The sequence below is a fragment of the Vanessa cardui genome, chromosome Z (genome assembly GCF_905220365.1).
Source record: "Vanessa cardui chromosome Z, ilVanCard2.1, whole genome shotgun sequence".
Classification (NCBI taxonomy): Eukaryota; Metazoa; Arthropoda; class Insecta; order Lepidoptera; family Nymphalidae; genus Vanessa; species Vanessa cardui.
In genome coordinates, this window is record NC_061154.1 from 713,359 (window position 1) to 739,033 (window position 25,675).

At 34.0% G+C, this 25,675-nt stretch overlaps 1 protein-coding gene across 2 annotated transcripts in view; it reads left to right on the top strand.

Annotated features, from left to right (window-relative positions):
- LOC124542861 (epidermal growth factor receptor) overlaps positions 1–25,675 on the top strand; it is a 98,415-nt gene that overhangs the window by 67,768 nt on the left and 4,972 nt on the right. The window contains exons 1-3 of one of the 2 annotated variants that reach the window (XM_047120748.1): positions 16,717–16,934; positions 23,273–24,673; positions 24,968–25,100. In XM_047120748.1, coding sequence (XP_046976704.1) covers positions 16,790–16,934; positions 23,273–24,673; positions 24,968–25,100 — 1,679 coding nt within the window. In that variant the 5' untranslated portion in view covers positions 16,717–16,789. Of the gene's footprint in view, positions 1–16,716; positions 16,935–23,272; positions 24,674–24,967; positions 25,101–25,675 lie in introns of those variants that run through there. The other variant, XM_047120749.1, reaches the window with a different exon arrangement.

A 25,675-nucleotide genomic window follows, 5' to 3' on the forward strand; every position in this document is an offset into this window, starting at 1 on the left:
GGAGTCGACTTCACAAGCGCCGAAAGTGTAAAACATGCTGTAAAGCCTGCCTATCCGAGACGAATTACGGGGAATTTTAACGACCAGTCGGACAAGTTTCGTAAGTTAACGTGTGCCCAACGGCCTAAATGAACTCCCGCAACTACAAACTGCCCTAAATATACACTTTACATCGCTTTTAGTTAATAAACGCCTCATTTTTTTCTTTTATTATTATTGATGGTCGCTCTTAATGCACTCGTCTGGGGCGTGCGACGATACATTTTAGCGGAAAAGTTTTTATTACCATATATGGCTCGGTCAGAGCATCTTTATACCATGATTGGTATTTTAATGAAGTAAAAAATAATATATGTTTAATATCCTTGCTTTATATCCCAGAGTAGTACATAATTGATGAACAGGCTTATCTTATTATAATAACATTTTAGAAGCATAATTTGTATTTAGATAGCAAAACTTAAGACGATTTAAGTTATCAAAGACTATTTCCAAACGCCCTTAAGCACCATTGATTCTCGTACGTTTAATTTGTATTTATAATTGATCTCGTGCTCAGCGGTGGCGGGAAACATCGTGAGGCAACCTGTGCATGTCGGGTGAAATTCTGCCTGTATATTTTTTTTCAAAAGGAAGTTGTTACGAGGTTGTGGAAAATTTGGTCCTTTTTCTTATAGAATTAATACCAATGTAAAAAAAAACTTTGACCATATTATCTCTTTCCTCTAGTCATTAATGAATATAAAATCATTATTTTATTAAAATTGGTAGCTTGTCAGGCAACTAGGAACTAATGTTTAATGATCATCACCGGCCATACACATTAGTGCTGTAAAAAATATTAACTGTTCCTTACATCACGAATGCACCAGCAACCTTCGAAACAGACCTTATGTCCGTTTTGCCTGTAGTAACACTGGCTCACTCACCTTTCAAACTGGAACACAACTATACAAAATATTGCTTAACTGTAATAATATATGATGAATGAGTACTACCCACCCAAATGGACTTGCACAAAACCCTACCACCTCATAAATATAAGGGATATCATAATTTTATTATATTGCAAAAGATTGTTGACAGGGTTTAGTCGATATCAAAAAATGTATCGTAAATTCAGCTCTTGTAGCTCGCTTAATCCGTAAAAAATACAAGACGTCTGTCCGCTACAGCTACTTACAGGGCGGATTAAAATCGGCTTTTTGTCATCACTTCGCTTGTCGACCGTTCTTAAGTATGTTCCTTCATGAACTGATAATAATTAGTATAAAATATAAAGCTGGTAAATAATAAAAAAACGTCATGGAGGAATAAGCAATGTGCTGTTCATGAACAGGATCCTTGATCTTGAAAAACAAAGTATTCTGAAAAATAACTTGTCTAATTTCAAATGATCAATGTTTGATAATAATTTTAGACAGCTCGTGTTTAAGAACTTGACAATAAGCGACAACCCTCATCAATCACCCCATAAAGTGTTTGATTACTGAATGTAACACAATCCTTACGAAAATAATAATTATCAAAGGTTCAACATCTCCTCACATCGTCCTCTTCAGTTACATATTAATGTTTGGGTTGTACCTTATATTATGAATGAAAATGACACATCAACGATTATCAAGCTGCAGCATAACACCGCAATTCTTTATTTTGTCACAAAATCAACAGATATGTAAATATTTTAATAATAAATATCGGGTTTTTCCCTTGATATAAAAGTCGGACGTTCATAACTTAGCTCGCAATAACTTTGATACATATTACTGTCCCCGAAATGTTTGTGTCGACGTCGATGAAAATACGTGGGAAAACGTGTTTGTAAAACGCACGTTATTTTAACAATATTTTATTGCTTAATAATGAAGTGTATTCCTAATGTTTAATGAAATGTCTAAAGACTAATTTTAACAATTTATTTTGATGTCGCCTTTAGAATGCAAGCCTTGATTTACTTGAATTTTGAACTATGAGACATTTTGAATTTTATCAGGCGAGAAGACTAAAACAGAGATATGTATATTTTTATTTAAATATGCATTTCCAATAGCGCTACGTTATCACGAAAGCAGCTGAAATAGCTGTGATATTAGTTGATAAATACTTCTGGGTTCAAATACTCGGCCTAGATAGTTGTCATTGGATCTTCTGTAGAATTCATTGCAGCAGCTCGAAGTTAAGAAATTGGCAATGTTACAATCCAAGTATGCAATAAAAATACTTAGAGTTGGTCTGTATTAGATTTCTTCAGGTCGTTTGAATGCCTATGCAACCGAAAGCACACAGAGTGCACAATTACAAATTTTATGATAGCTCTCGTAAGCATCTTAGATGCATGTGGTGCGCTGAGTTAAAAAATTAATTAAATATACGAACTATTTGTTTAAATCGAACAATTCGAAATTCAAAAGTAAATTCAAAATCTTAATTTACGAATACTATCGACGTCTAGTTCATTCAAGTAATCAAATATATATATTATCCTGAAATTAAAAATATATTTATTTCGTATGTCGCCTTATCCGCCCGCCATATTGGACATCTGGTGACGTCATATTACGTACAACTTTAAATTATGTTAACAGGCTGAGGCTAAGGATAACCGTGGACTTATAAGCGGACCAAATGAGATAGAGTCTTCATATAAAAATATCTTAAGGAGCAAGCGGACAAACAAGCTCGTATCGTCTGAAATGTTTTAACGTCTCGTTCCCGACTTTCAAAGTGGAGCGATTACAAGCAAGGCGCTCGTGTCTAAGCTTTTAGATAAACGATAACTGAGTCGGTGTCGACGAGCATACCTTGTTATTTATTACGTAGTTTCGACCATAAATCTAGACTTTTTCTGGAGTAGATGCAATGGCCCACTGGTTAAGTATTTCTTAAATATTTGAGCATGGACAAACTTTTTTGAATTTGGCTATTAGTATTATTTTTCATACTGTTTTAAAAAGCTTGTTATACTGTGAAGTTTGTACTCTCGAATATAAAGTATTAAAACAAGAGTTAGAAGTAATTAGTACGAATTACTATATCATCCTCGAACTAAAATATACTATATAATATACCAAGTTATAAATATCTAATTATTAGAATCGCAAACAATATTTCTTTGTTTTAGATTTGAGTATGTTTATACTTTAGCTGGGACTGAACTACATGTTTTCGATATTGTATAAATGTGACCCGACACCTCCTCCGGGAGGGGTGAGGGAGGGGTGAGTACTCTATAAGCCGTTAATTTTGTATTCATAAGCGACCCAAACATAATGTAGGACGTGATGTTTTCGTTAATGCAAATTTTGAACACACAACGTTCGTATTCGACTATTAGTGTTGTTTCTATCCGACAAGGCCGAAAAATGTTAAACGGTTTAACGTATAGTACGAGTGTTTGCGTTTTATTCTGCTCAGGCTGTGGCAGTCACCCGCGTTAAATTTGAATTGTACATGAATGCGATGTATATAAATGATATTTTGGGAGTTTGTAATGACTATATTGTGCTATATAGGAGACTAGTTGTCTCCCATCTGTTTAAAGGGTGCGTCGTTATGTCTTAGACATAAAAATGTTGTATATATCCTCCTTGAGGTTCCAGTTTGCTTGATAACAAATTTAATCAAATTCGGTTCTCTGATTTTGCCGTAGAGGAGCATCACGCAGACAGAATTACTTTCGCATTTATATAATTACTATAGATATACATCCCAGTCGCTTCTATAAAACATGCAAAAATCCATGATATAATTACATACATTTCAATAGGATTGGTAAATCATAAAAAGGTTACAATAAACACGAATACATAACATTTCTAATGTCAGTTTCTAAAGTCAATGAAAATATACCAACCAATATCTATTTAAGCTAAAGTCTTTCAATGTTGTTTGGAGGCGTTAGAGAGAAAATTTATTCTGATGAACAAAAATTTAACCCAAAATGGTGACTGATTCACGTCGCGGCCTTCTCAAGAGATACTCGTTAACTACGCGGGTTTTGGAACAAAATCTTTATCCTCCTTGGGTATAATTTTCCTCATCACTATTCCCACTGCCATGCGATGGATGTGAAAAATGGTCGGTAAATATTTCAACCCAGTATTACGATATACTATTTAAAAACACGGCTATATTAATAATGGTTACGGAGACTACAAAAAAATGCATTTTAGAAATAAGTATGTAAGAATTATTTTTGACAACTATACCCAGATTCAGGTTTATTTAATAAAGTTTTAAAATATAAAAGAATCTGAGGTATTAGTCAAAATGTGATGTAAAATAATTTAAATGTGAGAGGAGCGGTCGTTTTGCGCCTGGACACAGCTTACAAGATCGTTTACAACCTGTTTACAAAGTGGGATCCACTTTTTTTACATTAAAAGCGTTATCTCTTTTTAGAAGTGCCCTCTGACAATTTTAAAAGCCACGACGAATGAGAGGTCGTGATTCTTTTCTTTTTTTACCGTCCCGGGACAGCGGCGAGCCTCTCTTAATGGGGCATGTAAAATTATTAATAATTACCAAATTTTTAAGATACGGTTCGATTTAGTGAAATAAGAGGACATGATTTAAATTATTTTCGTAAAAATCTCCGTCTTTTTGTAATCCGGACACATTAACATGGCAGAGGAACAGTTTAAAACATTCGAGTAAAAAAGCAACAAGGCGACTTAAACAAATTATGCTAAATGATAAACGTGATCCACGGCTAATGGCGCCGAGCGCTCGCGGCGCGGCGCGGCGCGCACGGCGGCCGGGCTCGCTTCAAATAAATAATAAACATAAACACGTAACGACACCTTTAATTTATAACTCACTCTCAAAGCGCTATTTGCAACTTAGCGAATTAAATTTATGTCGAACGCCACTTAACACAATTATACCGGCCATCATTAGAACCGATAAATTCTTGAAGAAGGTATACTGTTGTCTGTTTGTAGAATTCTTTACCTTCTTGGGTGCCTCTCCGACTAGCGAAGGTGTAATTTCATTCTATTAACCTAATACCCGCGGTCAAAGGAATTTGCCAGTTTTCCGAAGCTGTTGCTTCACAACACTCACACTTGTAACGCTCCTTATTTCCCAACCCCGAACTGCTCTGTCCAGCCATGATGATGAGGACATGTACTGCCATTGATTGTAATGCCACTGAAAAAGTCTAATGTACCGCTCAATGTAACTCAAGTAAACTGTAAGCTTCTTTATGAGTAATAAAGTTCTTAAACTGGAAAAAGAGCGACCTGATAAACATAGCAGTTAAACATTATATTACTAAGAATTTAGGTACATTGCTTTAGTATAACGTTAATATACGAAGTACGGCAGTATCACATTCAAGATTGTAACGATACTTTAAATGATCTCTAAAGTGTCGCATCCAGTAAAACCATTAAACTCGTTTTTATTTTTCTACATGGACAGCTGTAATAATTAGTACCGATGAGGCCGCTTAAATCGTACTATTATGTATTTTCTGGACCTTCAGAGAAGATTATACACTAGGCGTTATTATTTTACGGCCCTCGGAGCAAATCGCGCTCGGCGCAACCAGAAGACGTCCAATCGTAAGAAGCATAATTTAGTAGATTGTAAATGCAGTGACTATGTAAGGGGACTGGTTACTTCTTAAAATGTCAATGTATTCTTCACATTAATATGTGCCTTTCAAGTATTATTATTTAATAATGTAACAACAATATAAAGATCAGTGATTCTTTAAAGCGTCAGAGCTGATAAAAACGATGAATATATAACGTAATATGGAGAGTGACGTTGACTGCACTCTGATCTTTACTTCTTGCCCCCCATTGTTAGCTCACATTTACATACATCACTTTTCAGTCAAACGTGTACAAAACGCATTTGCATTGTGTATGCCAGTGTAACATTAGCACATATTAAAATTTCTTTTACCTACCGTTCGCAATGTAAGAAATAATTTGCTCATTGCTACTTGAACAACTATGTGGACAAGAGTATCTTTATAATGAGTATAGAGATCGTCATGTATATAGGTAGCTATATATTTGTAATTGTTTGTCGTTTTATTTGTTTATGGCTTTTGATTTGGCAATGGCATCGATTTATGTTATATTCATTATCGATCAACAACAAGTATTTATCGATATGAAATTTTACTAATTTTCTACTACTTTCTTTTTCCTTTATATAAACACTACCTTGCACTACCCTTCTAGATAGTATGAATTTATACAAGCAATACTTAGTACAGTTGTAATGTGGTTTGAAGTGTAAGTGAGCCAATGTAACTGCAGGCACATGAGACTTAACACCTTAGTTCAGAAGGATGGTTCACACTAGCAATGTAAGGAATGGTCAATGTTGTTTACAGAGAATCTATAAGCAGTTATGTTCATATGATAAGTCAGATCCATATAAATCGTTCGCCTACCTATATCATAACAAGTATCTTTTTTTTATCACTACTTAGTATAAAACAAAGTCGCTTCTTCGGTCCCTATATCCCTATGCATGCTTAAATCTTTAAAACTACACAACGGATTTTGATGCGGTTTTTTTTAATAGAGGGAGGATTCATGGACAATATAGTAAAGAAACACTGATAATTTTAGAAGTTTGTAATGCGATGTCGTAAATAAACAAATTTTGTAGTATATTTGGTATTAGCCTTCCCGTGCCCGTGCGAAGCCGGAGCACATCGCTTTTTTCTCTATATAAACAAATACACGAAAGAAATTATAACTGACAAATGAACACATGAATAAACTAGTCAGTCTTACTTTCCATATAAATGTAATACACGCCAAGTTTGTTATACTGTACCGACGACCAGTAGTAGTAAAGTACTATTAATTGTGTGTAGTTTAATAAAGGTGCCCTTATTTATATTCAGTGTCACCTTTGCCATTTTAAGGAATTGGGTTGGAGTCGCCGCGCACGTAACGATAATGAATAAATCCAAATACAATGAAATGACCACATTTAAATTCAACCGTAACACGAATCCGTCGATTCTATACTAAACTTTAAACGCTTTGAATAATTTTGTCTCTCACACTACACGAGTTTTCGGAATTCTATGTAGCATGGATTTTTTTCAAATGACTAGGACGAAATTCCTTGATTATTATTAATAAGATTCTATTGTCTATACCTATAGTATTTACTCGTATGAATAACTTCGATACGAATATTTATTGTGACTAAATATACTTACGTGCATATGTAATGCGCTCTTCACACAATATCATGAATATGAAGCATATTCAAAGTCAATCACCTACTATAAAAATATATACCAAACGAAAATCAAAGAGAAATGTAGTTAATTTTCCACTAAGTACCAATATATTTAAATTTTTGAACGATGTCACGGTTTCGGTCTCATGCATTCAACATCTGTGTTTAAAAGAATACCTTATGTAACATTTGTGTGTATATATGTATGTACGTGATTTATTTTCGTCTTATATAGTATATCATTATTATTACATAATATAAAACAAAGTCGCTTACCGCTGTCTATCCCTATGTATGCTTAGATCTTTAAAAATAAACAACGTATTTTGATTCTTTAATTTTGGTTTTTTAATGGATAGATTGATTTAAGAGGAAGGTTTATATGTATAATACATGCACGATATATTAGAGAAACACATATTACTTGAGTTTTTAAAGTGATGTCGTAACATGTAGCAGTTTGTATTGTCTAATGACCGAAAAACACTTTCATTCACACACATTCTGTAATATATATAGTATGAGCATTGCACCCGTGCGAAGCCTGGTCGGATCGGTAGTGATAAATAAAACAACATAAATCTTAAATTAATCTGATAAATATATAAAAATGAAAAGTTAAGACTGTGGGTAGAGTCAAAAAAAAATACCATATTTTTTTTAAATTAACCATATAAATATTTAAATCGTGAATATTTATAAGAAATAAAACTTAAAAGTACCAAATAAATTCGCAAGAGTCTTACAAAAGTGATTAGAGTACCCGTATTATTAATAGGTGGTGAGAAGAACCCGCGGCCGCCATCTTGTGGTCATCAAACGTCAGCCAGCGCGGCGGTAATTAGTTTTCGGTTCTCTAGCGGTCACGAGCATTCCGACGTATTCGAGTTGTCGACTCATCTAGCTTATCTCTAGATATACAGGTGTTTTTGTAAGGTATTTCTTTACAAATACATTTGATTAAAATATTGTTTGAAACACGATGGAAGACGTCGAGATAAAAAATATATACTTCATGTATGTGAATAAAATAATCAAAGCCTTTCATTTTATTGGTTTTATTGTAATACGAGACGGTAGGAATGATTACAAAATGAATTAAACGTGTTTCATTTTATAATATTTACCATTAAATACTTATAATAGTAAACTCGTAATAATATTTTCATTGTTTTTAGTTTGAACGATATGATCTTAAGACTTAGTATAAATCATGCTGGTAAAGTAATAACTAAGTGTGTTTTAAATAAATAAATACTGACGATAGTAAATAACTTAAATCATTAACGTACCAGTGATTCCTGTTCGTTCAGTCTGTTGTGTAGGTACTGCTGATATGTTAATGTTTTGAGTTATTTAAGAACGTCCGATATCTCAACACTTACCTACTAATAGTCCTATTAGACAATATTTTACATAAGACTTTTAAGTTCTCAGCTAGAGATAGATATGTACCTTGAAAATCTACAAAGGAACCATTGGAGAACGCGCTAGCTAATCTTAGAATGAAAAAGTAGCTCTATTATCTATTATCATCGTAATCGTTAAGCCTTGTGTATTGCGAATACATTTCGCAAAATAAATCTGAAAGATAAATGTTCGTGAGAGTGATTCGAAACACTACTACTTACCAAGACTTAATATCAGGTCACATAAGTCGAGTCATCTTCGTCTAAACGCAGCCGCGAGCCCGCATCACTGCCGTCGATTACTCCCGCCCTTTCATTAGTCGCCAAAGAATTCGCCCCGAGTGAGAGCTATTACTTTACATCGTGAATTGAAACGTGAATTTAGAGAATTTGCACGGATACAATATAAAAAAGAACTTCAATATTTCGAATTCTATTTTATGACTAGCTGTGCCCACGACCTATTATTGTAGCCTGTATTACTCCTTATTGTATCAGTGATTCGCCAGTGAATGTCCCGTCGAAATCGAGATTAGCCGGAACTAACAGACAGACAAACAAAAATTGTAAAAAAAGTTATTTTGGTACTTATGCCGTGTATATATGGGCTATTTTAATATTACAAACGAACACTTTGGATTATCTACGTGATAATATTAAATTTCGTTTTAAATTGTTATTATTTTTTTAGAATAAGACCTGCACCGTATTTGTTTTGATATATAACAAGAAAATACTATGTATCGATGTGCGTGAGACTGCAAATAGAGTAATTTTCCGCACTTAAATGAACAAATTATATAAGTTAAGTTTACGCCACTTTGTTGTATAGCTAAAGTAATTTCTTCTGAGCTGTTTTCTGTCTTTGTTTTTTTATTGAAAAATCTATCTGCAAGAATAATATGTTTTGATTGATTGATTCATTTATGTTTGACAGAAAAACAAAGAAAGAATAAAAGTTAAAAGGTATATAATAAATCAAAGCGTGTAACAATAAATATTATATGTGTTATCATATTATATACGAGTTTCGTAATCGTATATATATGAAAGGAATGCTACAATAATGTCATGTCGATTACTTCACCTTACAATCTCGCTCACCGTATTATGAGCGCGTCTGGACCGCAAAAACTGTAGGGGCCCACAGCGATTGCATGCACCAACATATAGACTATATGAATGTCCTGCCTCAAAGCAAAGGCTCTCTCGCCTATCGGCTTTAGGCTTTTCATCACACTTCTCCAATACCAGGTTGTTGATTCAGATTCAGATTTAATAATGAAAAATTAAAATGATATATTTAACGTAGGTATTTTTTTTATGTTATAGGTTGGCAGACGAGCAGATGGGCCACCTGATGGTAAGTGGTCACCATCACCCATAGACAATGACGCTGTAGGAAATATTAACTATTCCTTACATTTGCTTGCACAAAGCCCTACCACCAAGTAAAATGTATGTGTTCGTAAAGCCACCAGGTTAACATATTTGATTGTTTTTTTACTTAAAACTAAATCATTAAGTATATATTTTCATCGAGCGTGCTTACACGACAACTAATACGCGAGCTCAGATTAGTTCGAGTTAAAATGTCAATTTTAGAAGCTTAAAGCAGGCCGTGACACACGTGATCAAACGTAAGATCTTTTTTATAAATTACGCTGTATGCTTAAAGGCTTTTGTTTTTATTACGCATTTAATGTTATATCAACTTTAAAAAAAGAACGGGTACGTGTCGTTTATATACATACTACTTGTCACCTGTGACTTCACTCAAGTTTAAGAGGTTTGGTTATCGAGTGTTAGGGCAAAAAAGAGCCTTTGCCCTTCCCAGGAGTTCAAATTTGTTTCATACCAAATTTCATCAAAGTCGGTTCAGCGGTTTGGTAGTGAAAGAGCAGACAGACAGACAGACAGAGTTACCATCACATTTATAAATAATAAAATAGATTTATTTTGCTTTTAACTTCATTCGGCTTCATCTTTAGGTAAGAATAGAAATGTTGCATTCAACATTCAGATTTAGTTCTTATCAAGGGCAAACGTCTATTACTACTTAACTTCAAAATGATTTTGATAGTGTTCTTCGTTGTGGAGATATATGAGAAGCATAATATACATTTAGCCTGAATTTTTTGTTAAATATTCCATAGCTTTTGTAAGGTATGTTTAATTAAACGCTTTCGTACTTAATATAAAAATCATATCATTTTTTTTACATAATATATACAGGTTAAAATTAAATTAATTTTAATGAAACAAAATACTGATTTTATTATTTTTTCTATAATATTATTCGTGTTTTTTAAATATATTATAACATAACGTGTTTAACGATAATATATATCTGAGCGATCGGTTGCATTTATAATATCGAATCGCTACGAGGTGCTTTAAACATTTATCCGTTAGACTTTCAAAATCGTTGATTGGTCCTTGCATTATAATCATTATGCCGAAAACCTGTCAAATAACAACTTCGCTTTGAATTATTTATGATAATGCAAAAAATAGTTATTCGTTTCGAGTTAAAATAGCTTATATTTGTTCGTAAAATCATATGGAAATTGGAAACGCTAAGAATTCCATGTAATTGTATATAAAAACATAATGTCCATGAATAACATGGTAAATGTTTACCAGAGTATTTAAATACAAAGGAAGTTGCGTTAATTCCTTTCTTCATTAAGTACCTACAGGTAATTACTTCGTTTTAATTATTACGTGTAAATGGGCGTGTCTATTTCCAATTTCTTATTATTGCATGTTCAAATTCCATGCCGTTTACTTTGATTTAATATCTCTACAAACTGTCACGAGTCATTGTACGAATTTCAAGTATTTGTAAACGAGTAACTATATCTAAATAACTACCCATTGCTTAACGCTGAACTTGTTCTCTTAGACAAAGTTAACGCTTTAATATACATTTGAATTAATAAAATCTTTAAGATTAATAACCGAAGCGGCGCCTATTTTTGTAACCCAATTATATATAACAACGATTAAGAAAATAATAACAATCAATAATTAACATTTCCTGCTACCGGAGTTCCCGCTATTTAATTAGTAAACTCGACTCGTAACAAACTACCTAACAAGCCATAAAACATGCGGATTATTGAAAAAGAATAATATAAAAAGCAAACAAAATGGCCGACATTACCTGCGCGCGCCACTCTACCTTTAGAATTTTTTCGGCGCGGGAGCGCAGCCCGACAGATAAAACCCTGTCGTGGACACGAGTAAGACAAAAGCGACCTTTATAGTAGTTTATTTTTGATTACAATCGTCCACTTTATTCATTTGAGCGTGCGACAAACTCTTGTATTTATTTTAATGTATTTATTTTTGTTTTATTTTTTATATGAGAATCATTTTTTCGAACGTACCGAAACTAATATTTTTGATACGAAATATTATCTGTCAAACATCGTCTGTGTTAGTTTTGAAAGCTAGCTTGTGTAGTTCGGAATTTCTTCTATGGAAGTCATGATGTACAAACACCGGCTCTACTGCATTTACACGACATATAACTTTAAAAGTGATTTTAAAATTACTCGAGTCTTAGTTACGTTTATTTCAGTGTTTTTCATTTAATAATGTTTGTTCAGTAATGTGACACATAATGACACTAAAAGCACGACGGCTTATATCTATTTATGCCTTTACTGTGAAAGTAGTTTCAACGAAACATCACATATCGTGAACTTGTTTCGCGTACAGTTAATAAATCCTGTCCAAAGTTACACCGACTTGTAATTTTTCGTTTAAAAAAAACATCCATTTAAGTATAAGGTTCGCTCCCACAATGCGATTCGCGTTTAGATTTCGTTCGGAATCTCCGAACGCAAAAAAGATCTTTAGTGGCAAGCGTGTGAATACGAGACAGGCTTTTGTCCGCGAGTCGGCCGTCGCGCCCCGCCGCTGGAGTGCATCAGCTGGCACCGGCCACTATCGCTCCGAATCTGAATACACCTCCATCTCAGACACTGATCATTGTTTCTATCCCTCCTGATGAAAATATATAGTACCTATGCTAAGTGGCATTTGGCATGTCAATACTCTCACTCGATCTCGGGTGTGCGAAGAGTCATATTACAGTTAATATATGTTAAAACATCAGTCACACCGCACTGAATAATAACATGGAGATATTAGCTATTGAAATATTTGGGATCATTTACATACTTTCATCGAAATCAGCTTCGAAAATTATATCTCTGGGCTAAAGCTAAGGCTTCAGATCTAATAACATAGAGACAATATATTCAAAAGTAATTTAATGCATTTCGAAATGGTACTTATTTGTTATTCATCGACAAAGTATACGTAGCCGCGAGGTCTAAATGAGGGGTCCGGGGTGAAGAGGGCGGGGCAAGAAGCCATCATTCTACGAATATTTGGCATTACCATGTGAATTGCTTCGCTCTTCTGAAGAACATGCAACGGGATGCATATCTCGAGACATACTTAGCATAACACTGGATTTGTTTGCGTCGTACGTCCCTCGTCATATTTATCTGCAGTAGATTAAAGGATTTTATTTTTACTACGAGAATATTTTATCACGTGCAAATGTTGTTATCGAGAAAAATAATACGCAATAACTTGTTTAACTCGAACTTGTGATCGTGAACGCATGCTTGCAGAGTGCTTGTTAAGATTATATTGAATTAAGACATTTCACCCGAATTGAACCGTTTCCACTCAAATGTGAAATTATATTCATACCGCCGAGAACGTTATGAGTCCCACCGACACATTACTATTTAGACAGTGTCTCAAATACTTACCAATCGTTATTTATGACAAGCTGATACTGATACGGACTGTTGGTGATTAGGGGATAGATTGCTTCTAAGTCATTAGGAAGCATCATTGTGTAACGAGAATTTATCTGGATTAGATTATTAAGGTAATTTATTAGTAAATTTAAGAAATAAATTGTATTATCATTTTAAATCAAATTAAAAATATTTAGAAAAAAATGACTTATCTAATATATCATAAAATATTTTTTAGGAAAAAAGAACGAACAGCGAGAGTTATTTGATGTGAGATGGGTTATCTGTAACGAGTGATGATCGTTGAAAAATAACAAATCTCACAGTTCCTTCCCGGCTCGATACGATTACAGCGAGCTGTCGGGGGTAGCAGATGCCTCATATTTAATATCTAACATTTCTGTTATAAAAAACTTCTTCACGTCGTTATTTATTTATTATATTAAACAACGCTGCATATTCTATTAAAATTCGATCTTATTAATGAGGTTATTCCGTCGAAAATGGCTGTCAAAGGCCACAGTCACCTCCAGACCGTGTATCATAAAGACTGGCCCTCGCGCAGTGGGGTACGGCCCGAGACCCAAGAATGCATTTTTTATTACTAACATTTATGATACACCGCAATTATCAGTTTAATATGTTTTATATTAATGACAAGGAACATAATTTTTAATGACTCTAGGTGGCGGCTTCGTCTGTCAGCTTCGAACACGCTGGCTTAATTTCTCTTGTTAAAACGTCCAAAATACTCAACGCGTGGTTACAAATTGTCTCAGTTACTTGATTTACATTAGGGTGGCAATACTACAAACAATTGACTAGGAGTACTATATATACGATATAATCCTTTTGTTTTAAAATGAATAGTGTCGAGTGGACACAAAAAAATTAAAATTCTTGAAGTAATCCATCGCAGCGACTTATCTCTAATCCGCATTATATTTAGAGCCCTTGAAACGTAGATTTCTTAATATACTTTACTAATTCAGTATAACTATTGTTTAAAATCTGTTCTATATATGGAATTTTGTAAATTATAATTAACAACAACTCAATTTGCGTATGGATCGAATGTTATAATTTAAAGTTTTATCTACAAATTCGACAAGGTGTATTGTTTAACATGATAGAATTACCATAAGGTATCGCAAAGGCGGAGGAGGGAGACGCGCACGCAAGCAGCGGGCGCTCGGTACCTGCGCGTCGCCGCGGCGAACACAATGCGAGAAATCAAAACGTCATTGTGCCAACACAAAGCAGTCAAGTGGTTCGAAGGGCTTTTGTTGTAGATAGAAGAGCTAAGGATCCGGGAGTATCCTAGCGCGGACGCGGCGTCGCCAACGCGCCGTCTCTGCTGAATACACCGAAATGCACCTTGTTCCTTACCTTAACAATATATTTTATTAAGTAATAAAAAAGAAAAAAACGATCTATATCCACAGGTTTTAATGTATTATCAATTTTTTTTTAAATTACCTATAAAGTATAATTTATCTGTAGACAAATGCTCTTATGTTATATTTTACTTGCATCTTGCATCGGGTTTTAATGCGTTATTTAAAATATAATAAGATCTATTAGCTCTACTAATTCTAGGCGTTACTCGTAAGCTATCGTTAACAAACGAATGTCAAATGGCAATAGGCTCAGCATAGCTGCTTAACCAGGATTAGAGAAAAAGAGCATTAAGAACAATGTAAATATTTGAAAGAAGAATTAACGAATTATTCTTTACTCGCCTCTTGCACTGTCTCTATAATAAATGTTATAGATTTTATTAAATAACATTATAAATCAATAAAGAGTTTTTGTAAACAATCATAAACTATTCTTGTCAACAAGCTTATATAACATTTTCTATAATTAATATATTTATACCGTAAACTTTAACACTATTATATTCTAACTGAGCTTCAGTCCTGGAATGCGAAGCGAACTAAGGCTTTACCGCAAACTAAAATATTTTCATAATTCTCTATACGCGACTGTAAATCTAACAACACGTGCATTGCGGCGTGTATTGCTATAACTCTTAAAATAAATAAGGGCACCAGCAATGGTGACTGAAAATACATTCAGCGAGCAGTCTCTCGGCCGTTGAGTGAGACCACTGCGTCGCTCCGTATTCGACTTTCGTAAAGAGTTCAACGCGTGTACTTCTCGATAAACAAACCTACAAATATAAACTCTACTACTATCTACTAAATAACATTAACTTGAGCAAATAAAATCTTATGCGTAGCTTAGTTATCTTATTTCCTCACTTGAATAGGGTTCATATTTTTTATATATGAAAATAGTTACCTCTTTCATTTGTAGAGATGGAGCTGAATATAGAGTATGTCAGCCTGTTATGTTAGGCTTGCTATGAAAAATATTTGCATTAATTTATATTGTACAATAATTAAATTTATCACGATCGTTTTAATCTTTACTAAATCAAATTCGATAAATGTATATTCGGTACAGTGCTGTGGTAAAAAAATATCTCAAGTCATCCGCGTACAGCGTCCGCGGCATATTAATTGCTCGGCCGACGTTAGATCGGATCACAGCCTCCACAAAAACCTCTGAGGCCTGAGGTCCAGTTTCACAGAGTTCAATTATTATTCGTATCAGTCCTAGCACGGGCTACAATGCGTACTTATTAAACTTTTGTTACGTGGCTTTTTTTCTGTCAGCGAAGCGACTCCGACGCATACCTGCGTTTACCTGTGTACCTTACTTTACTTGTGTGCGTGTTTCTACGCTTACCTGTGCTTGTAGGAGGGCAAAACGATTTTCCATAGACCACTAAATAATTAGAACTGCTGTTTCTATTTACGCATCGTAAAGAAAGCTTTCTTAAGAACTTAAAAATATCATTTTCTTTTTTTGATGCATTTACTTTACGATATTTTTATTTTAAGAATATATTGATGATCATATTATATCATAGTACATATAAATTTAAATAAACTTTTACATTAACTTATGCACTTTCTTAATTTAAAATCAATTATATTTATTAAGTTAAAATACTTAAATTGTTTTATGAAAAATGATCCAAATTTAAATAGTAATAACAATATTTAATTTAGGATTCGTGCTATATGATCTAGATATAAAGTATTATATAATTATTATAAATTATATCAAAGTAATTACATATTTTATTTAATTAACAATTTAAAAAGAGACGAATGAAAAACGAAACAAATTTCCCGCCAAAAAAAAATTTCAATATCGGTCGCTCTGTTTATATATGTATCTATGGCGGCGCCCGCGCACGGTGAGGTTCGAAAACCGGGCGGGCCAGTCCACGATGGAAGGTTGCGGCGGTCGGTAGTGGGCCGTGTACGTCGCGAGTGATGTCGCAGCATGTTGGCTGCTCGTGCCTTGTTGTGGTGCCTGTGCGCGGTCGGCGCGCTGGCGCCGCTGTCGGGGGTGAGCGCGGCGCGCGCTCGCCGCCTGCACCATGTTGTGCCCGCTCGGCACAAGCACTCCGAGTTCGTCAAAGGAAAGAGTAAGTGCCCGCCGCCACGCGTATCCCGGTGCTGCTTGGAATATCCCAACGATCCCGTCGATTCGTCCTTGCGAAGTCGTAGTATCGGTCATAGTTTCCGTTCTTGTTTACGTGTGGTACAAGTTTCGATATATATATTGTGTATGTAAAAACGAACAATACAAATTGTCCAATTCAGTGCCTTATTCATAATATCATAAAACATTTAGGTTAAATAACGACTCGTTGCGAGCTAATCGCTGGAATAAAATAAACAGAGCTTATCTCGAACTAACAAACGTAGGTTTGTATAGCTCGTGAGGCGGAATGAAGTTCAGCGACTGGCGCTAGTGCCGGCAAGGCGAGGCTCCACAATTACGTACCATTATACCTTCGACAGGGATATTGTTTTCAAAGACAATCACTCACAGCGTCCAGTCCGGTTCTTTGAAAAGGTTCAAAATGAAAGCAAGGTGCGCGTGGGTGCATTATTCGCAAGCACTCGAGCCATAAAGGAAGGCGTTCTTAAAATACGGTTCGTGAATAAGGAAAAATTAATAACATCGTGTTGTCGATTTTGCAACTTGTTACACCTACGGCGCTCTCGGCATCACTGTTAATTTATAGAAATAATAAAAAAAATATTTCAACACAAACAATTCCTACACACAATTCATTACTTTCCGTTTCGTCAGCATCCCTTCATAATTCGAAACATAAGTTTCATGTTTTTGTAACTGAAAGAGACACAGCTCTGCTAGTGATGTCTTCATAGCATCCCTCACTGCAGCACCTGCCTGAGTGTGACTTAGCAAGCAATTAGCGCGCCCAGCATGCCTAACAGCTTAGACCTCGCTTCGGTGGCGCTCGCTAACGATCATAACAAAATGCAGTTCGCTAACTCAAAGGCATTGTCCATACACATATTTATACTTTAATTTGTGTTTGGTACGAGGAGTAGTTGAAGTCATTTTTTATTTGATTATTATGATTAAATAAAAGTATGTTGTTAGTGTCGAAATAAGAAATGCATTTGTGTCAATGTGTAAAGCTACTCTTGAGTGGGTTTGTATGTATATGTAAGATAATCATGTGTGCGTGAACGCTGGCGCCTACGCAGTATACGTTCTCCACTAAAAATTAAGTAGATCTCAATGCTTTAATTTATAACTTTTGAAATATACCAATAATTTATAAACTCTATTAGAATATTTTTCTTCTTGACTTAGACAATTAACATTACAGAGCCACAAGCTTTGTTTGTTTTCTGCGTATTCGCGCAGAAACTACGAACATACTATAAGATATGTATAGAGCCTAAATATAATATATTTATCTGTATATTACATACAGACAGACGACATTACATATTCGTAGGAAGCTCATTTAAAAACAAAATAATATGAAGCAGTAGAACTCTTATTATTAAGTCTCGTTAATTAATTAATCTTATATTAATAAAACATTAATAAATAAACCATTTTATTTAATACAAGATAATATAGATTATAAATACCGTGGAGATAATATTTGTTGATTTTTAAGCAGGATATTTAAATTTAATTCCATATCATTAACATACCTGTGTGATTTAATTGGTGAAAAAGAGTTACTATTGAGTTTCTCGCCGGTTCTTCGCGGTATAATCAACATTCCAAAACTGGTTAAACATAATTATATATTGTATAACTTAGATTCAAAAGTTCTTATTTGTATCTACTTAAATGTATATTGTTTTATTCAGATTTTAACACTGCTCTCATATTGAATTATTTATTCAAATTTCTCGCCAAATTCGCTGATGTGACGCAGTTTATTTCGCGCTGATTTAACGATTCAAAGTTCAAAATATGTTTAGGTTACTACAATTTCGATTCATGTACAAAGCTCTCAAAGCCCTATTGTTTCTTTGAATGTTTTAAGATTCAATACGCAATTAAATTTTAAACCTACTCTTAATATTATATTATAAGTGGTGCAAGAAAAGGTAAATTAGAGATAAAACTATTAAATGTAACTAGTAATATCTAGATATTGTTTTATTTTTATCTATAGTTCGAATTGTCAATATTTGTTACGATAAAAATGTTTGACAATTTATGTTTTTGTAATCAATAACAAACAATAACAAAATATGTATTGCTGAAACTTTTGTTGCCAACATCAGTTCACAAGTCAAAAACACATAAATAATTTATATTGACATAAATACAAAGACGATGCCAACTCAAAAAAAAGTGCGATCTCGTTAGTAAAAATTAAATTATAAATAGTAGTTTGTTCTTAATTATATCTATTGCTCGAAAACGCAAATTGATCGTTTAGTGAGAGTAATACCCACATCGTAAACTTGTTTTATATGTGGATGATTAAAAAGATATCAGAAACACGTTTGCTACAATGCCATTAGAGACGGCTAGAGTCGAAAAATAATCAACAGCTTATTCGTATCTGTTCAACTAGCAATGTATTATATAATATTACCTACTTGCCATTTTGTGTAAACGTTTTTATCACACTCGCGGTCAAGCACTGATAGTATTAAGGAATAAAGTATCTTGGCGTTTATAACTTTATTCGTTTGAAAAAGTAATCTTTAAGAATCATTAATAAGTAAATTAAATACGTGATTTTATCGCATGACGTTCTGGAAGAAATGTATGCATCTCATTTATAGTCAATACGCAAAGCAATTTTATATTCAATAATCATTTAGGTATATATGTATGTAATCGTTCATAGTCTAAGTTTCTAATAGAGTTTGAACAAGTGTTATTTAATTTTAAATAACATAAGTTAAAGGTTAACATAAGCAGAGCTCTAAATAGATACAAACATTTTTATTACTATTTCCGTGACTTATTATAAAACATAACTAATTAAAAAAGTATATCCAATTATTAATTTTCACTATATTTAATATGGGCCTCCCTTGTCACAAGTAAAATAACATAATTCGTAATTCATAAAGTTTATTAGTATTTGATAATTTTGAAATCCTAATAGTACCGAGCCACTTCAAATAATTTACACATTTCGTCAAAAACTAACATAAATAAGACTCAAAGCAATTCTTATAAATTAGTTTATCAAAGTATCTTGATTAAAAATTATTTATTACGGAATTTACAGTATGCGTTTAATTTCAAAGTCAATCAATTCTAATGATATGCAAGATTCTATAAGTCACGGAGTTTTTTGACCCGAATAGTTCCGTGTTAAGTATCAAATGTCGAAATAATGTATCGAAGATTTTGAATAACCGGAAAACATCTTCAACTCTGCTCCGGGCCAGTAATGATCGGCTGCGAGATTCTATAATTAAATATTTATCATAAATATCACGTTAAGTTATAAATTTCTTTATTTTTTAGTTGGCTTTCGAAAAGCACAGGAATATACTTTGTGATATATGATATGGTTACATTCTAAATGATTTTTTCAATTTGACTTGAATTTAAATGCTTTAATTAATGTTAAACTACGTAATAGTTAAATTATATGTTTTATTCTGTTTTATAATTTATTTTTTCTTCTTATTTAAAAGCCGTTTTGAAAAAAAACTTTCATGACAACAAAAAAACATAACGATTTTACTACATATATTTCCAACTTAACAACACTTTACAGAGGTGGAGAGTGAGATAGAAAACATTAGTAAAACATTAAATATTAATGACTATAATTATTAAAACTTGTTCGGAAATTAAATAATTATATTTCGAAATATGCAAATAGTGTCATCAATGAACCGCATTCAGTCGCTCGGTATATTATCATATCTAGTTATACTGATGCGTTTTTTCGATTCTCCATTCACATATTTGACAAGATTTATTTTATCGAACGCTGTCAGAATATTATCATTTAGTATAGAATTAATATAATAACTTTATTGATGTTTTAAAAGTGGAAAACATTAAAAGGAAATAATACAATATATATTAAAAATGCAAAATCATAATAGTCGTTAATTCGATCGTAGTTATTTTATGAGTGATATCATTATTTTTCAAATCTGTAAAAATCGTCTTAATCAAGAACAGTTTAATTTCTTTTTTCCTATTAAGCTTGTAATAAAGCCAACAGATAAAGTTTTATGTCTGTATTTTATTAAAGTAATAGCAAAGTAATTTAAAAGTTCGCTTATAATAAATAGTCCGCGTCTCTTTTCCCGAGTAGGAATGTTAACACGCCCTACGAGCTAGCGAGCACAATAAGGAACTGTAGTGAAAGGCTGCGTTGCCCGAATGAAATGTTAGTGGATCAAAACTGGTTCCAATGCTTCAGAATGTAAGTAACTGGATAAAAACATTGGCCTGAGACAAACCAGTCTCCGAGCTTTACACGCTGAGCATCCACAGCGAGTAGAGACGCCGCGCGGCGAAGGGAGAGGCACACACTGCACTAAGGAAATTGCAACAATATTTCCTGCCCTATTACTGCCTGCCTTCGTGATTGCAGGAAATAGTTTTATTCGTACATATTTTGAATTAACGTCATTTTTGACATCGAACGCCGATGAATGTTTATAGTTACGGTGTATGGTGGCTTTTTATTTTTACGCAGTCCCGTGCAAACCGTTTTCGCTTTTATCTGCTTTGCATCGGTGATTGAACGGAGGCAGCGAGCGCGTCGCTACTTCCACATCAATACTATCACTCGTGTCATCGGCTGTGCAACTGGGTCGACCGGACACCAGATTTCTACTGCCCACGCGATAAGCGACCAAATCCAACAGTCATAAATTTTGAGCATGTTCCGCACTACCCAGCAACGTTTGAAGTTGGTTATGTTATGACGTGGGCGTGGACACGGTACCACGGCCAAATAATGAAGGCATTAAATCTACTTCATAAAAGAGGAATTTATTTTTAATATCATAATAATCAAACCGTGCAACAAAGACGACATTACCCAATGTCAAGGATTGATAAGGTCTTTACGATTCTACAAGATTAAACGACGTTTATAAACGGAAAACCAAATACGAAAATACACAGAATAGTTCGTTTATTTATTTATTTATTTTCATTTTTATTTCTTTCTATATCATAAAAAACATATTCGACATCCAGCATTAAATAACAGTCGGCGTGACTTTTAGACGAACTTAACGTAATGATATTTTATCGGTAATTAAAACATAGTAAACAATTTCCCTAATTGTAAATAGTAACATATGTATACTAAAAACCTTATATAAATATTACGTTATTCATATATTATTATAGTTCTCCTGTTTGCTTCATCGTAGTCTGGTAAAATACTCAAGTGTAAATAAAAGGTATGATACCTTAACAGAATAGGGTAGATAAGACAATGAACACAACAAGAAATAACTCAGTCAAATAAGTTTCTCGGAGATTAGTCTCTAAAACACAAAGGACTCAAATACTTGAAATCGGCAATAAGACCAACGAAATTACCTGAATTTCGAGTCAACAACGTATCGAATGACGTCGCGTTGGACTCACGGCACTCGACGTAACAATGCGACTCAAAAAATCTTTTGTGATCCGAAGCAGGTAAACTTTATTAATACAAACAATAGTTTGGGACTAAGAACACTTTAAGTAGAAACTCTTGAATATCGTTTTACGGAACCTCGAATAAGTTTCGAATGATTTTATGTTTTAGACACTTATTCGAGCTATCGAATATTATTACTTGTTAAATGTTTTAATTCGAAGCGCATTAAAATCTAATTTTATATAATTTACAAAACATCGAAGTTATAAATATTTGCTTCCGAAAAACTTGATTGTATTCAAATGTTTGAAACGAATAAAACATTTAAAACTAAAATAGCGAGCTAACATAGCTATTTGCATTATAAAAATAAACTGTCTAACGAATAATGTTCAATAGGACACCAATTCGTTTACATACGCGCATTTGTTTTACATCTTAATTCCGTGTAACATAACAAAGCGGCATTGTAGGCTATTTTCATACTTTAATCACAAATAGCGGTGTTACGTGTAGCGTAGTAGAGAAAACTGGCTTCGGTGCCGTCAGCCCGCCCACATGGTACCGCCTCCTCACTCCACGCGCCTCTTCTCTCCACTCGCTCTCCGCTAACCGCTATCCGCTCGTCGCTCAGCGCTTATCGCTGACCGCCCACCATTCTCCGCTAGCTGCCATCGACAACACACGTTTTCATGCCTTATTTGGACAAAGTTACATTCACTTCACATGTAATAAATTGAGTCAAATAGTATACAATGTAATATAATGGTATATAATTACGAATATTATGCTTAAAAATTTCTTAAGTGGTGAAATTTTTAAATTCTCTTCAAATTATTTATTTTTGATGATAATTTTTATTAAAAAGTATTTCTCTTCTTTTACAGTTTGCATTGGCACCAATGGTCGGATGTCAGTGCCTTCGAATCGCGACACGCATTACAGAAATTTGCGCGATCGCTTCACCAACTGCACGTACGTCGATGGCAATCTAGAACTGACATGGCTTCAGAACGAAACTATGGACTTGTCGTTCTTGCAACACATCAGGGAAGTGACCGGCTACGTACTCATTTCGTACGTCAGAGTAGCACAAATCATTCTTCCGCAACTACAAATCATTCGCGGTCGAACTCTGTTTAAATTGAAAGTCCGAGAAGAAGAATTCGCTATGCTGGTCACAATGTCATCCGCCCTTACACTGGAACTTCCCGCGTTGCGCGATGTCCTGCGGGGTAGTGTAGGCATTTATAATAACTATAATCTGTGCCATGTCAAAACTATTAACTGGGATGAGATAATAACGGGTATAAATGCAACCTACGTATTCGTATATAGCTTTAACGTACCTGAGAGAGAATGTCCGCCGTGTCATCCGAGCTGCGAAGCTGGTTGCTGGGGCGATGGGGCCCATAATTGCCAAAAATTTTCGAAGACTAATTGCAGTCCGCAATGCGCTCAAGGGCGCTGTTTCGGGCCCAACCCTCGGGATTGTTGCAATACATTCTGCGCTGGAGGTTGTACGGGTCCATTGCCGAGTCAGTGTCTCGCCTGTCGTAATTTCTACGACGAAGGGACGTGTTCTCAAGAATGCCCGCCAATGCAAAAATATAACCCCACTACGTATTCCTGGGAGCCAAACCCGGACGGGAAATATGCTTATGGTGCAACATGTGTAAGAAACTGTCCTGAACATCTACTAAAAGACAATGGAGCGTGTGTACGTAGCTGCCCTCCTAATAAGACTGCAGTTAACGGCGAATGTATTCCTTGCAATGTGACTTGCCCGAAGACTTGCCGTGCGGAAAAACCTATTCACTCCGGAAACATTGATAGTTTCAAAGATTGCACAATCATTGATGGTTCTATAGAAATACTAGAGATGACTTTCACTGGATTTCAGCAGATTAATCCAGATTATTCATTCGGAGATCGTTACCCAAAAATGGAACCGAACGCTCTCGAGGTTTTCAGTACAGTCCGAGAAGTAACCGGCTATTTGAATGTCCAAGCTCACCACCCGAATTTCACTAATCTCTCTTACTTTAGAAACTTAGAAGTGATTGGGGGACGACAAGTCGTCGAAAACTTGTTCGCCTCACTTTACATCGTAAAAACATCCTTGAAATCTCTCGGACTCAAATCTTTAAAAAGAGTAAACTCTGGCGCAATAGCCATTATGGAAAATAGACAGCTATGTTTTGCCGAAAAAATTGCATGGAATAAGTTAGTTAAGTCAAAAGACCATAAACAGATAATTCAGAAGAATAGCGACATACGGAACTGTGGTGAGTCTATTATGCGTTGCGCTTTTTGTTGAGGATCCTCATTTAAATTTTAATTATAAGTTATTTATAAGTACTGCATTTGCGACTTTAAACGTTAAAATAGCACAAAATAATAGATTTTCTTGTGAATTTGCAAGCGAATTATATTTTTTTAAATAAATTTCATATATAAATGCTAACGATACTAACAGCTGGTTCATATTTTGCAAAGCGATTATATTGAATTATTTTTTACCATCCTTTTTATTTATCATATCATTCACGTTATTTTTGTTTCGTTTATTCCATTAACAGAAAAAGCGAATTTGGTGTGTGACACTGAATGTTCATCAGATGGTTGCTGGGGCCCTGGACCAGACCAATGCCTCTACTGCGAAAACTATAAATTCGGAGAAACATGTATTCAGAATTGCACAGTGCTTCCAGGGTTTGTATTTTTGTTTAGGTGTTTTTTTAAAAATCTAAGATTATGAAAAATATTTTATATTTTGTTTACTTATTGGACGCTTTTTCCAAAAATATACATATGAAATAAAAATTCAATGATTCACAATAAATATTTTCCAAAGATATAAAAGTCTGCCTTCGTATATATATTATATCAGAAGCTTCACAAACTGTAGTCGTTTTTATACATAGTATAAATGAGGCCATTCAAATGGCAGATTCAGCAATAAATAAATTAGTGCAGCGTTTTCAACATTTTTTATAATTTATGCGCTGTAAATTAAAAACGCAGAGGTCATATACTGTCAGACCTTTTTTCTTTAGCCATTCTAATATATCTCATATTAATCATCGAACTATTTGGTACCCATTAGTAGTAGTATATAGAATATATAGTATTCAATACCCAGTACATACCTTTATTTAAATTATTAAGATGTCTACTTCTCCTATTCCATCATTTTCAGAATTTGTTCTACATAATCAATTAACAAAATAAAATTAGCCTTTTTATTCCTTTCAACAATATCATTTCTTGATATTTAGACATATATT